Source organism: Danio aesculapii, chromosome 16, assembly GCF_903798145.1.
Source record: "Danio aesculapii chromosome 16, fDanAes4.1, whole genome shotgun sequence".
Lineage (NCBI taxonomy): Eukaryota > Metazoa > Chordata > Actinopteri > Cypriniformes > Danionidae > Danio > Danio aesculapii.
In genome coordinates, this window is record NC_079450.1 from 45,281,781 (window position 1) to 45,296,093 (window position 14,313).

General features: G+C 31.7%; 1 protein-coding gene across 7 annotated transcripts in view; it reads left to right on the forward strand.

Annotated features, from left to right (window-relative positions):
• Positions 1-14,313, forward strand: part of triob (trio Rho guanine nucleotide exchange factor b) — a 279,189-nt gene that overhangs the window by 157,170 nt on the left and 107,706 nt on the right. For all 7 annotated transcript variants that reach the window (XM_056475717.1, XM_056475716.1, XM_056475711.1 and 4 more), the window contains 2 exons: positions 2,023-2,218; positions 9,972-10,138. In XM_056475717.1, the coding sequence (XP_056331692.1) occupies positions 2,023-2,218; positions 9,972-10,138 (363 nt within the window). The remainder of the gene's footprint in view (positions 1-2,022; positions 2,219-9,971; positions 10,139-14,313) is intronic.

Below are 14,313 nucleotides of genomic sequence, written 5' to 3' on the forward strand. Positions count from 1 at the left end.
TGACTGTAGGTAAACCTAAAATCAGATGTGAGGTATTGGCACACTTAATATTGTTACTCAGAGCAGGGCGGACCGGGACTGTCAGTCAAAGAGAGTGCCAGAAGGTACAGCGGTGGGCGTGTCTTTTCCCGAACGCTGCTCCCACACATCCAAATACACATTTAGTCTTTAAAGAAAGCGGTTATTTTCCAGTCATCAACTTTCCTTATCAGGATTTCAGTCAGAAGTTCTGGGAAAAAATGTTCAGGTTTATTAGAGAAGGAGGATTTCTCAAACACACAGCGGCGCAGAGTGAGTGCTTTAACTTTTGACTGTAGGATTATTTATTTTTATGGTGACTTTATTACGTGGGTCTCTGGAATACTTGATTCTGATTAGTCAGTCGTGACATTCTAAGGTACAGTATGTTATTCTCAGATAACAACCGATTAAAGTTATAACACAGGCTCATATATGTACTTTGAATCATCTTGATAGTGTACTGTACACTGTAAAAAGTATATGTTAATTATGGGACATTGATGTCTGCTCTGTCGAAATTCAACTCTCTTTTATTGACATTTTAGTAGTTTGAATAATATAACGTATAAATAATTATATATAGAGAAATAAGTCTGTGAAATAACTGAAAATATTGGTAGTTTATTACAAGGTTTTTTGCAGTGTAATATACAACACAACATATCACTTAAAACTATTACAATTGTTAATGAAAGTGACTTTTTCAAACTTTTCATGGTTAAAAGTTAAAAACAATGATGAAGGTCTCATAAATAAAAACATGAATCACTAAATATGGAAAACTGCTAATTTATGGATGCTTTCTACAGTGTATATATTCATAAACACTCAACGACCACTTTATTGGGTACACCTTACTAGTACTGGGTTGGACCCACTTTTGCCTTCAGAACTGCATTAATCCTTCGTGGCAGAGATTCAACAAGGTACTGGAAATATTCCTCAGAGTTTTGCTCCATTTTGACATCATCACACAGTTGCTGCAGATTTGTCGGCTGCACATTTATGATGCGAATTTCCTGTTCCACCACATCTCAAAGGTGCTCTATTGGATTGATATCTGGTGATTGTGGAGGCCATTTGAGTACAGTGAACTCATTGTCATGTTCAAGAAATCAGTCTGAGATGATTCACGCTTTATGACATGGTGCAGTATCCTGCTGGAAGTAGCCATCAGAAGATTGTAGCCATCACAAGACAGTGGTCATAAAGGGATGGACATGGTCGGCATTGACATGATGCTCAATTGGTACTAATGGACCCAAAGTTTACCAAGAAAATATCCCCCACTCCATTACACTATCACCACTAGCCTGAACTGTTGATACAAGACATGCTTTCATGTTGTTGACGTCAAATTCTGACCCTGCTATCCGAATGTCACAGCAGAAAACAAGACTCATCAGACCAGGCAACGTTTTTCCAATGTTTTATTGTCCAATTTTGGTGAGCCTGTGCGAATTGAAATCGAGTTTACTGCTCTTAGCTGACAGGAGTGGTTCCCAGTGTGGTCTTCTGCTGCTGTAGCCCATCTGCCTCAAGGTTCGTCATGTTTTGCATTCAGAGATGCTCTTCTGCATGTCTCGGTTGTAACAAGTGGTTATTTGAGTTACTGTTGCCTTTTCTATTAGCTGGAACCAGTCTACTCATTCTCCTCTGACCCCTGGCATCAACAAGGCATTTGCGCCTACAGAACTGCTGCTCACTGGATATTTTCTCTTTTTTGGACCATTCTCTGTAAACCCTAAAGATTGTTGTGTTTGAAAATAGTAGATCAGCAGTTTCTGAAATGCTCAGACAAGCATGTCTGGCACCAACAACCATGCCACATATATTTGTGTGTATATATATATATATATATATATATATATATATATATATATATTACTATAACTACATAATCCAGACATTTTCAGACTAAAAATATCCAAATTCATACTGTATGGTCACTGATATATTCCGCATGCCTCAGTGTGCTTCATTTGTGTGTTTGTTGTGTAGGTGATTTCAGACCTGGAGTCGTGGAACGAGGAGCTTTCTCAACAGATGAATGAGTTTGACACTGAAGATCTGACGCTCGCTGAGCAGAGACTACAGCATCATGCTGATAAAGCTCTCACCATGAACAACCTCACCTTCCACGTCATACACCAGGGACAGGAACTACTGCAGTACGTCACTGAAGTTCAGGCCTCAGGTAAACACACACAAATACACACACACTGCAAAGAGCGATTAGTTTGCTTTACTTAAAAAAAGTGAGTAATAACTAGGCCCAGACGGAATCTGCGTGCGCAGAATTCCGCAGATTTCCGCAGATTTCCGCAGACTTTTAGCCCATCATTGATTCTGTTTATTTACTTGAGTAAATGTGTAGAAATTTGTATTTATTCAGTTTTTAAATTAATTTCAGTAATATTACTGACTAATATGAAAATTTTCATATGATTAATTTACGAAACAGTTTGTAAAAAGTAATATTTTTTGTCTTTTAGTACATATATTATACAAGAGACTGGATTTGTTTACCAAATAAAGTGGATCTAATTGGATTTGCATTATAAACTTTAAATAAAAGTTTAAAATCTTTTAACTTTGATTTCATATATTAAGTTTTTAGTTATGATACTCCCATATGATACTTCTGCATAAATCCGCAGATTTTTTACAAAATTCTCAGCAGAAATAGCAAAAAACGCCTGCAGATTCTGTCTGGCCTTAGTAATAACCCATTGCCTTAAAATGATTATGTAAATTAATTTTATGCATAACTATAAATAGCATTCAAGTCAACTTAATTGTTCTCAGTTACAATGGATTTACTCACTTTTTAAAGTCAACTTGATTCTTTTAAAATAATCACTTTTTACAGTGCAAAAATATCATATTGTACTATTACTCTCAAAAAAGAATGTTTGCTGTTTGTTCAAACTACTTATTTAAAACAAGCTGATTTAAAGCAATTTAAACTTAATTGTTTTGTGTTCAATCCACTTAAATTTGTAAAAACTAGTAAGTTAACTTTATTCCTTCATGTTGTCCCAACACAAATCGATTGCATTGAAACCTTGCATTTTTTACAGTGTATGTTGCAAGGTTATTATAGTTTTGCAGTTAAATTTTTTTAATTGGCTGTACATTTCAGTTTGCTTTTAGTTTGTTTCATTAAAGGTTTTGTTTGTGAACACACTTCTGTTTATTTTCTATATATTTAGTTTTAGTTTTTGTATACTCGTTTAGCAGTGTTAACAGAACGCGCCCAGTATTGATCTGTGTTTAGTGTTTGCACAGCTTGCATTAACTACTGTGCAAACCTCTTAGTAATAAAAAATAAAATAATAGTTTGAAAAAAAAAAACTGAACCCAAAACCATAAAAATGCAAAAAATAAAAGTAAATGTTATGAAAAATTCAGACAAACTTCTACAAATTAAAGATCATACTGCATATGTAGTAGCTAAACAAGTTTATTTTAAATTTTCCCTTTAAGAAAAGTTAGAACACATGTTTTATTGACTATATAGAAAAGATATTTTTGTATGTAATCATGTGCTTGACTGATGTGTTTCTCTGAAGAGTCATTAATTAATTGCTTATTAATTATGAAAATGATTATTTACTTTTGCCAATTGTTGTTTTATTTAAATTAGTTTTTCAGTGACTATTTTTTATTTAGTTTTAGTTTTTCATTTATTGTGTTTTTTTTTTAATCATTTCAGTTAACCACATTTTTTTGACCAATAGTTTTAGTCTTAATTTTAGTTTTCGTTTACTAAAATAATCTTGCTTTGTAGTTTGTATTATGATCATTAAACCATTATAATACCATGGTATTTATTTATTTAGGGCATGTTAATATCCAGTGTTAGGTAAGTTACATCAAAAAGTAATTAATTACTAATTACATCATTAGAATTATATTTGCAGCTGGAAGGGCATCTGCAAGCAAACAAACAAACAACAACAACAACAAAAAAAACATATGCCAGAGTAATTGGCAGTTCATTTCAATGTAGCAACCCATGATAAAGCAGGGAATAAGATAACGGTAATTGAGTGAGTAAAATTGTATTTCAATTACTTTTGAATTACTATGTCTGAAAAGAACTTTAATTACTCAATAAATATTGTAATGACTTGATACTACTTAAAACCCTTAAATATTTTAACACATAGACAATTGAAATAAAAGGAATTTTTAATTATTTACATTTGAGTCAAACATAGCCTTTTACATTTAGAAAAAAGTATATATACAGTTGAACCCCCCTTGAAACATTTCCCCAATGATGTTTAACAGAGCAAGGAAATTTTCACAGTATGTCTGATATGATTTTTTCTTCTGGAGAAAGTCTTATTTTTTTCTATTTGGCTAGAATAAAAGCAGTTTTTAATTTTTTATGAACCATTTAAGGTCAATATTATTATAAGCTATATTTTTTTCGTTAGTCTACAGAACTAACCATCATTATACAATGACTTGCCTAATTACCCTAACTTGCCTAGTTAACGTAATTAACCTGGTTAAGCCTTTAAATGTCACTTTAAGCTGTATAGAAGTGTCTTGAAAAATATCTAGTCAAATATTATTTACTGTCATCATGGCAAAGATAAAATAAATCAGTTATTAGAAATGAGTTATTAAAACTATTATGTTTAGAAATGTGTTGAGAAAATCTTCTCTCCGTTAAACAGAGATTGGTAAAAAAAATAAACAGGGGGCTATAAATTCAGGGGGGAGGTAATAATTCAAGGGGGCTAATATATATATATATATATGTAATTTAAACAAGTCACCGCACAGGCACGCATTACAAATCATTGTTTTTATTAGTATTATTGTTATTATTATTGAAAACCTGTGACATCAAAAATATTCTCATATTGCTGCATGAAACCAATTGTAAACATGTTTTATGTTAATATAGCACATGCAATTAAAAATTATAAAACAATTAAATACATTTAACAAAAACTGCCCCAGACCTCATAACAACAGCCATGCAAACAAACTTATGCTCAATTTTGATGTGGTGAAGTTGAGGAAAATCACATCAACAAATCAAGATACTGAATTACTATCATACTTTGCTGTACAATGCATGCTGTATTAGGATTTTAAAAGCAATACAAATAAAATATGACTGTTGATTAGGCAAACAAAACATTTTCCAAGTGTTTCTTTGCTGATTAGTTTTAACTAGCAAGCAATTAAGTTGTTAAAGCAGTATATGTACTGTATAAATCCACTAAAATCGTGCACTTATGCTTGCTTCAGTATTTGCCAACCGGCATAATTTTCATGCCACCCCATAAATAATGTTCCAGATCCTCCCCTTCTTAAAACATTATATTTATACTTGAGTAATTACTTCAAGCCCAGTTAAACTTGTTATGAATTATCTATTTTTATTTCTATAAATCTATTATATTATTTCTCTCTCTATATATAATAATAATACTGCTACTACTAATATATATATATATATATATATATATATATATATATATATATATATATATATATATATATATATATATATATATATATATATATATATATATATTATACATTTTCTGTAAATTTTTTATAATCTATTAGCTTTAATACAGTTTATAAATGCTGATGCTGTAGCTGCTGATCAACAACCAGCTGTTATAGAACCCTTAGTTTAAAATTTGAAGAGTGTTTATGTAATTTTATACATTTATTAGTAGGCTAGTGTGAAATTAGTAAATCCATGATAACCGTGATAATCTCCAAACTGTGATCACTCCTCCGGCTATAATCGTGCCAACAAAATCTATAATCTTTACATCCCTACCTGTGGGATTGACTGTGTTACACACCACTGCTAAAAGCCCCCCATCATTACCTAGCTTGGGTCTAAATTTTTATTATATTTTTCCAATTTATTATTTTGACCAGTAGAGCTGTAGTAAAAACCAGATTGTGTGCCTATGATGGCTGGCCTTTGCAAGATCAAAAGTCTGTCTGTGTGTGTTAGTGTGTCAGTCCAGAGCAGGCTTAAGGGGGGAGGAGTGGACACAGCTAAACGCTAAACTCTAAAAGCTAAACACAGCAGGTCCAAGCAGACTCTCAGCAGCCCTCCCTTCCTCCCAACCACACTGTAATCCTATAGACTGACACACTGCCTAGCAAAATCACTGGTCACACATACACACACACACACACACACACACACACATAAGATTTGACATCTGACAGCACGCACAGATAGCAGAGAGCAAAGCAAATCCTCGTTTTTGCTAGCATCCTTTTGTGGAGGACAACACACAAACAAACGCAAAGCTGGAATACTCTCAGAGCTTTAGCCCAATGCAGCTCTTGGCTACGGGTGTAAAATGTGAGTATGTGTGCGTGCGTTCGTGTGTGTGTATATGTGTGTGATAGTGTGAACTAACAATGCTAAGACACTTTCTGCCTATGCTGATTGTGTTATAGGTCATCTAGCATGTGCCTTGTTGATTTATCCTATGTTTCAATTTAGCTTTATTTCATTTATGTTCATGCTTACTTTGTTGCTGCTCCTTTTAAATATATATTTATATATATTACTGTATATATTGCTGTATATATGGCTGTTTCACAACCATAATACACTATAATATAGCCTTGTTCATTAGTTCGTTGAATCGTTTTGGTTTCTCACTACAATCGATCCGCTCCAGAGTTTGTTTCATTTGAGCTAAGTCTATCTCATTTAGGCTATCTCATTTACATTTACATTTACATTTAGTCATTTAGCAGACGCTTTTATCCAAAGCGACTTACAAATGAGGACAAGGAAGCAATTTACACAACTATAAGAGCAGCAGTGAGCAAGTGCTATAGACAAGTTTCAGGTGTGTAAAGTCTAAGAAGCAAAGCATTAGTAAAAAGTTATTTTTTATTTTTTTTTTTTCTTGAGAGAGAGAGAGAGAGAGGGCCAGATCCTAGCGTGATTGCGAGATTCACATATGTCAAACGAACCACACTAACTGGACAGGTTCCAAAACAAACATCTAGGTGTGAAAGCACCCTATTTGCACCCAATTGACAAACAGTTGCACCCAAATTTAACTTTAGTGACAAGGCAGCACTTGCCCGATCGGGCCAGTAAAAATCCTGTCTAATGTCCTGAGAGTCTCGCATGGTGGCCCCAGGCCATCGGGCAGTCCTTATTATTGAGCCCTGTATGAATATTTCCCAGTACTGGGTTGTGGCTGGAAGGGCATTTGCTGCGTAAAACATATGGCGGAATAGTTGGCAGTTCATTTGGCTGTGGCAACCCCAAATAAGGGACTAAGCCAAAGAAAAATGAATGAATGAATGAAAATTTCAGTGATTGAACATAAAACCATTAAGTTGTCCTAAAACAACTTCAAGAATTGTGTTGTTTCAGCTCACTTTAAGTAGTTTGAACAAACAGCAAACATCATTTTTTTGAGTGTTTGTAAAGTCCTCATCAGTTAATTAGGGTTAAAGGGGTGGTCCAGAGTGTATTTTTAAGGCTTGGTTGTGTTTATGGGGTGCAAAGCAAGGTGTGCTCATGCTTCATTTGTACAAAATCACGCTATTTTTTTCAAATATCTTGTTTATAAGATTATATACAGATACTCTGCTAACATGAAAACGACTATAATATTTTCTAGTTCCTCTGAAAGGTCCGCCCTCAAGAGTCTCTGATTGGTCAGCTAACATAATGTAATGTGATTCGCGGATCAGCTCGACATCACCAGGAAGCATCTCTGTTATAACATTACAGCGCCTCTGGCCACACCCCTTTGCTGCACGGGGTATATGTGCGTAATCTGATGGGTTTATGACATCATTAACCCGGATGCATTTTTTTGTAGTCCCCAAACTTCGTACGCTGTAGCTAACTCTGTAAAAGCCAATATCTACCTTTGCATTGAACTACGAGCATCTTACATTCAGAGATGTTGTTTATGTTCACACAGCTACATTACACATCAACTAAATGTTATAAAATATATCGTAGTGGACCACCCCTTTAAATCAAACTAAAATAAGTATGCATAATCCCTCATCTCCTTTACTGTTTTTTTATGGGTTTTTTTTTATTTTAGTATTATTTATTTATTTCTGTTTGACTGTATTCTTAAATCAGATGTTTGTTTTGGTCAGCTGATGTCTTGGCTAAAAATCTTAGGTACACTCAGGCTTGAAAAAATCTGTAACCTTTTAAAGTCAAGTGCTAGTTTGGGGTTTCCACCTAGATTTTGCCTACCCAAATTCAAAAGCTTCCCAAATCTACATGCAGATGTGTAAATGCAAAAGTTTGGTATCATTTAAAAAAAAAAAACTTATAATTTTCATAAAACACTGTTGAAAGTGATTAAAATATTTATATATGTTGTCTGTGTTATAATAAACCCCTCCAAAAAAGAGGCGCTTTTTAAAAAAATTGGTAAACTGAAATTTAAACACATACCTTTTAGGTTCTGTGTGGTCTAGGTTGGTCAAAAATTAATTTTGGTGGTTCCTGTACATATCAGTAATCATATAAAAAAGAAAAATGTCTCTATCATAATCTATGCAAAAGTTATTTTATTCCAACTGATGAGAGAATGGAAGTGAGATGAGAGATTGAAAGAATGCAGAAGTAAATTATATCACTGACCCAGTACCAAATACACAAAGTGCTCACAGATTAACTATATACTCTGCTTTGTATGTTGTGCTAATGTTAAAATTAACTCGCTCAAAAGTATTTGCTTTATTGATGAGATTTTTTTTTTACATAAATCCATTTTCTAGGTGTATTACAGTAGGGGAAGCCAAATCACATGTCCAGAAAGAGATACAGGACTTTTGAAATACTGTACAAAGACAATCATAGAGTGTAGTGTAGATCAGATATAACAATATAAAATATTATATACATATAAATGAAGAGGTATACAGCTTTTCTTTGAAACTGCACTACTTTGAAAAAAATATATTACTCTCTAAGTTTTTTGTCAACATTTTTTGTATTTTTGATTAAGCTTGTCTGCATATATGTGGTGATAAAACATGAACACATAGTTAGAGTGAAATGCTTTTATTTGTTTAAAAGAAAATGTTTTTTTATCTGATATATAATATGGTGATCATGCCAGAACATTTTTAATAACCATTAGATTTAGATGGAAATAATCAGAAATGACTGGCAACATTAAAAAAGCTGTCAAGGATTTTTCTAAATTTAGTTTAGTTGTTGTTTTTGTCATTAAATGATAACTAAAATAAGTTTCAATTGAACACCTTTCATCAAAACTACATGAATTAAGAAACGTACAACAAATACTACAATGGGTACATTATTGTTATTACTCTTTAAAGAAAATGTGCTGTTTGTTTGTTTAATTTTTCATTGTGGGATTGAAAGCTGAACTGGAAATTGTTTATATATATATATATATATATATATATATATATATATATATATATATATATATATATATATATATATATATATAAAAAAAAATATATATATATATATATATATATATATATATATATATATATATATATTAGTTTATTCTTTTCTATTATATTTATTTTATTTATTTTATTTTTTTATTATTTAGTTAATATTTTTTATTTGTTTATTTATTATTTTTTTATTGTCTTACATTTTTATTTGTGTATTTTTTTATTTAATTTTTCATTTATTTTATTTATTTAATGTATATATTATTGATTTACTTTTACTTTTTGTATTTTTATTTTATTTTTTATGTATTTATTTATTCATTTTTATTATATAATATATATATATATATATATATATATATATATATATATATTGGCTTAGCTTTTGAAGGTGTTACCTAAAGGAAAAGGACTGAATCCACTATGATAAAAAAATAAAATAAATACTTTATTAGGGGTGATTATTGACATTCTTGTGTTCCACCTCCCTCTCTTTCTGTGTCTAGGTGTGGAGCTGTTGTGTGACCGTGATGTTGACATGGCAACGCGGGTGCAGGACCTGCTGGATTTCCTGCATGAGAAGCAGCAGGAGCTGGATGCAGCCGCCGAGCAGCACAGGCGACACCTGGAGCAGTGTGTGCAGCTCAGACACTTACAGGCTGAGGTCAAACAGGTACCATCTGTCTGTCTGACTGATAGTTTTTTCCCTGCCTGCCCGCCCAGCAACTCCAGAATTCACTCAGGCACATTTATACAGTACCTTCTCATGTAGCATAAGCATATACAGTTAAAATTAAAATGATTAGCCCTCTTCTGAATTAGTTTCCTTTTAAATATTTCCCAAATAATGTTTAACAGAGCAAGTAATTTTTCACAGTATTTTCTATAATATTTTTTTCTTCTGGAGAAAGTCTTATTTGTTTCATTTCAGCTAGAATAAAAGCAGTTTTTTTTTTTTAAAGCCATTTAAAGTCAAAATTATTAGCCCCTTTAAGCAATTTTTTTTGATAATCTACAGAACAAACCATCATTATACAATAACTTGTCTAATTACCCTAACCTGCCTAATTACTCTAGTTAAGCCTTTAAATGTCACCAGCTTAACATACATGGAGAAAAGAGAATAAAAATCCATAACAATATTTTCAGATTGCGCAACACTGTAAGTTAAAACTGATTTACTCCAGCAGAAAACAAAAAAAACTCAGTGTAAGTTCCTTCTAATGTACCATCATATTTAAAGTCCCCTCATTAATTATGCAACAGAGGTATTATTGTAGTGGTGGGAATATCCTCTGTCTGTGCCTGAGCAGTGTATGACTCATGAGTAATGAATGTAGGCTAAACTGGCTGAAAGGCTGAAAGTCAGACATTAATACATTTGACGCCTTTTAGCATCTCTTAGGTTTATTACATTCTCTGATGTAACTCTGATAGGATGTGTCGTCTTTCAGTAAACAATGATAATTAAGCCCATAAGACTGTGATGTAAGCAGAACTAGTCTGTTCTTTCGTAAACAGTGATACATGAAGCATTCAACAAAGCTAGAGGTATGCTTTAAAGAAAGCATGCTTTTAACTACACCCCTATTATATTATTGAACACTTATAATGGTTCCGTTTTGCATGAAAAGAAACATTTTTACAAAAACAACGACACTTTGTTCAGTAGAAAATTTATCGTCAAGTTTAAGCTGAGAAAATGATTACACAATTTTATCTTTAACTGTTTTCTTTTAATTTTTATATGAACTATTCCTACCTGATGTAGTGTGTGCAGAACAACATCTATTACAGAATTATATTGTATAGCAATGTCCTAAAGTGAAGCAGAGCACACTAGGAATAATAAAAAAGCCTACTACAGTGGGAGCACCTTAGCTACTGCATTACAATTTAAATCACTTCCATTTATTTTAGAAAATGTGCCTCACGATTCTCGAATTGACTTTATAATTGTTATTATGTTTCATTTTTCAATATCCCTTTTAGATAATAACATATTTAGATTAATAAATGCAAATTAGGATCTTCCGTTTGAATGCATAGAGATCCAGTACATCTTTATTGGTGTTTTTTTTTTTGTTGTTGAAGATTAAAGTTATGTATTCTACAAGCGAAACGACTTATTTCTTTAAATTGAAAAAGTATATGTACACCAAATATAGGCTGTTGGTTGAAAGAGATGGTAACAAACATGCCAATAGAAAAAATAACTTATATGATAAGAAATAAATGCATAATTTTTGATAGAGTTTGGGGACCTTTTATGCTGTTTGTAAAAGGTGGTGGATTTGGAAATGTTTTACTAGACGATAAGTAATAGAGGTGATATTGTATTTTGATGTAAAATACTGAGAAGCCTTTTGTTTTGTTTGTTCATTTGTTTGTTTGTTGGTTTATGTTAAATCTGACACATGGAAATGTGTATGTACATGTTAAAATATAATAAAAAGGAATTGGGAAAAAAAAGATTAAAGTTAAAAACAAGTTAATACGTTAAAAATGGCTATTTTCAAAAATATAAAAAGTACAGTGCTCAGCATATATAAGTACACCCCTCACAAATCTATCTTGTAAATTAATATTTTTAAAAGGAAGCTATATGTTACACCTGGCTCAAGGATGTAACATTGAGGGAGACGACACAGCAAAATATACTAAAAAATATATTTATTTTAACACAATTGAAAATAACATAATTAAAACATCAGTATCAGTAACAGTATGTTCAATCGGTGTGAAAAGCAAGTTATGGATGCAATAAGTGTTGTCAGTGATAGTATATGCATGCAAAACAAAACATAATGCTTAAATTGGAGCGCAGCTCTGGCCAACTGCCAAGTGAATGAACAGCTGCCCCGACAAACTCTCTGACGAGGTTTAAATAGGGGGAACTGACCAGCATCAGGTGCACTGAAGGCACGCCCCAACCTAGAACAAACCAAACACACAAAACCAAAACAACACAGTCCAAACACTATACAATATTATATCTGTGCATATACATTAGATTAGTCAGTACTGAAGCCAAATCTGGAGCTTACCTTACAAAGTTCACCCAAATTTAGATATTATAGAAAAATATTAAATACAAATTTAAAAAGAGGAAAAATCAAGAGAAGCAAAAAAATAAAAAAATTTAGTTGAAATTTTGTAAGTTGTCATTTTTTTTTCAATACTTTGCTTGAATTTAATTTTATTATCTTTCAATTTCTAAATATGTTTGTTGACTAAAATATTATTTTAATAAATATGTCTGTTTAATAAATCTGCTTTGTTTAAATGAACCAAAATAGATAAAAAAATATTCATTTTTAAAAGGGGGTGTACTCAATTATGCTGAGCACTGTATATTTTAAACATGTACTATACACATACATGACTATACACTCCTCTATACTTAGACTAGTGCAAACATATAATATAATATAATATAATATAATATAATATAATATAATATAATATAATATAATATAATATAATATAATATAATATAATATAATATAATATAATATAATATAAGCTTATTGATGTTACCATTATAATATAGAGTAGTGTTAATAATAAGTTCCGAGTGGCAGCGCGGACTGCACACACAGGGACTAATGGGAAACAGGACACTCATACAGACATAAAACTAGGAGGAAAAACTAGGCCAAGAGGAGCAGCTGGTAATCTCATTTCATCCTTTCATTTATTCATTTTATTATTTATATATATATATTTTTTTTGTCCGGACTGCTCTAGAGGAAAGCAATGATTAGAGATGTTGAGAAGCCGTGTGGTTTAAAGGCCCGACATGGCCACAGGGTATTTGAGTGGGTGTTTGATAGTTAGTAGACATGTAATCATGTTTGTAGCTTTACAGGGAAAGTGTGTGTGCACAATTTTATTTATTTATTTTTTTCAAGGAGCATAGTTTTGTTAGCTGTCACTGACAGTGTATCAGGACTAAAGCAGGTGTGTTAAGTGTGAGTCAGTAAGGAGACGGTGTGGAATTTAGGCCTAAAGGTGGAGTCAAAGATACATGGCGTCACTTTCCACCACTGATGCAACTCGACTGTTTACAACACACCAGATGTTTACATGTCTCAGCTCATTTCACAAAACAACTTTTGTTTTATCAACTGCAAAGACAGGATTGCATAATTTCTAATGTTTCTCTATCATTCAGTTTCATTTAGAAGGTAAGGCAATGTTTCTTACATGAAATGTAAACTGAAAAAAAATTACACTTTGAATCAACTTTTAATAAATTGTTACATAGTTACATAATTGTTGCATACTTTTTCTCAAAGTATAATTTAACTTGGGTTCAGACTATAAAATTAAATTTAATCTAAATTTAAAAAATATTTATTGTGGTCAAGAAAATACATTCACACAAAGAGACACTAGATATATATTTATTTATTTTAGTACAAAGTAGAAAACTGCTGGTTTAAAGTAAAAATATTGAATAAAACAAATAATCTTTTTTAAAAATAATTTTTAAAATTGAAAAAAAAAGTTTATAATCAGAAACCATGATTTATCATTTAACCCAAATTACAAAGACTGAAAGACACAGCAGTTTCACTTTTTTCAGTGTGTTCCACAAAAAGTATTGACTGCTACTGTACATTTAAGATTTCAATATGTATTTCACCTCTCTTTTGACTGGCTAACCTTTGCCTAAGTTGTTTGATTACCTAAACTACAATAAAAAATATAGATTTATTTCTGTTTGCTTAAATGACTTATTTAAAATAAGCTGAAACAACGCAATTCTTAGGATTTTTTTTAACAACTATATGTTCGATCCACTTAACCATTAATTAATTCATTCATTCAGTTTTTTTTTCG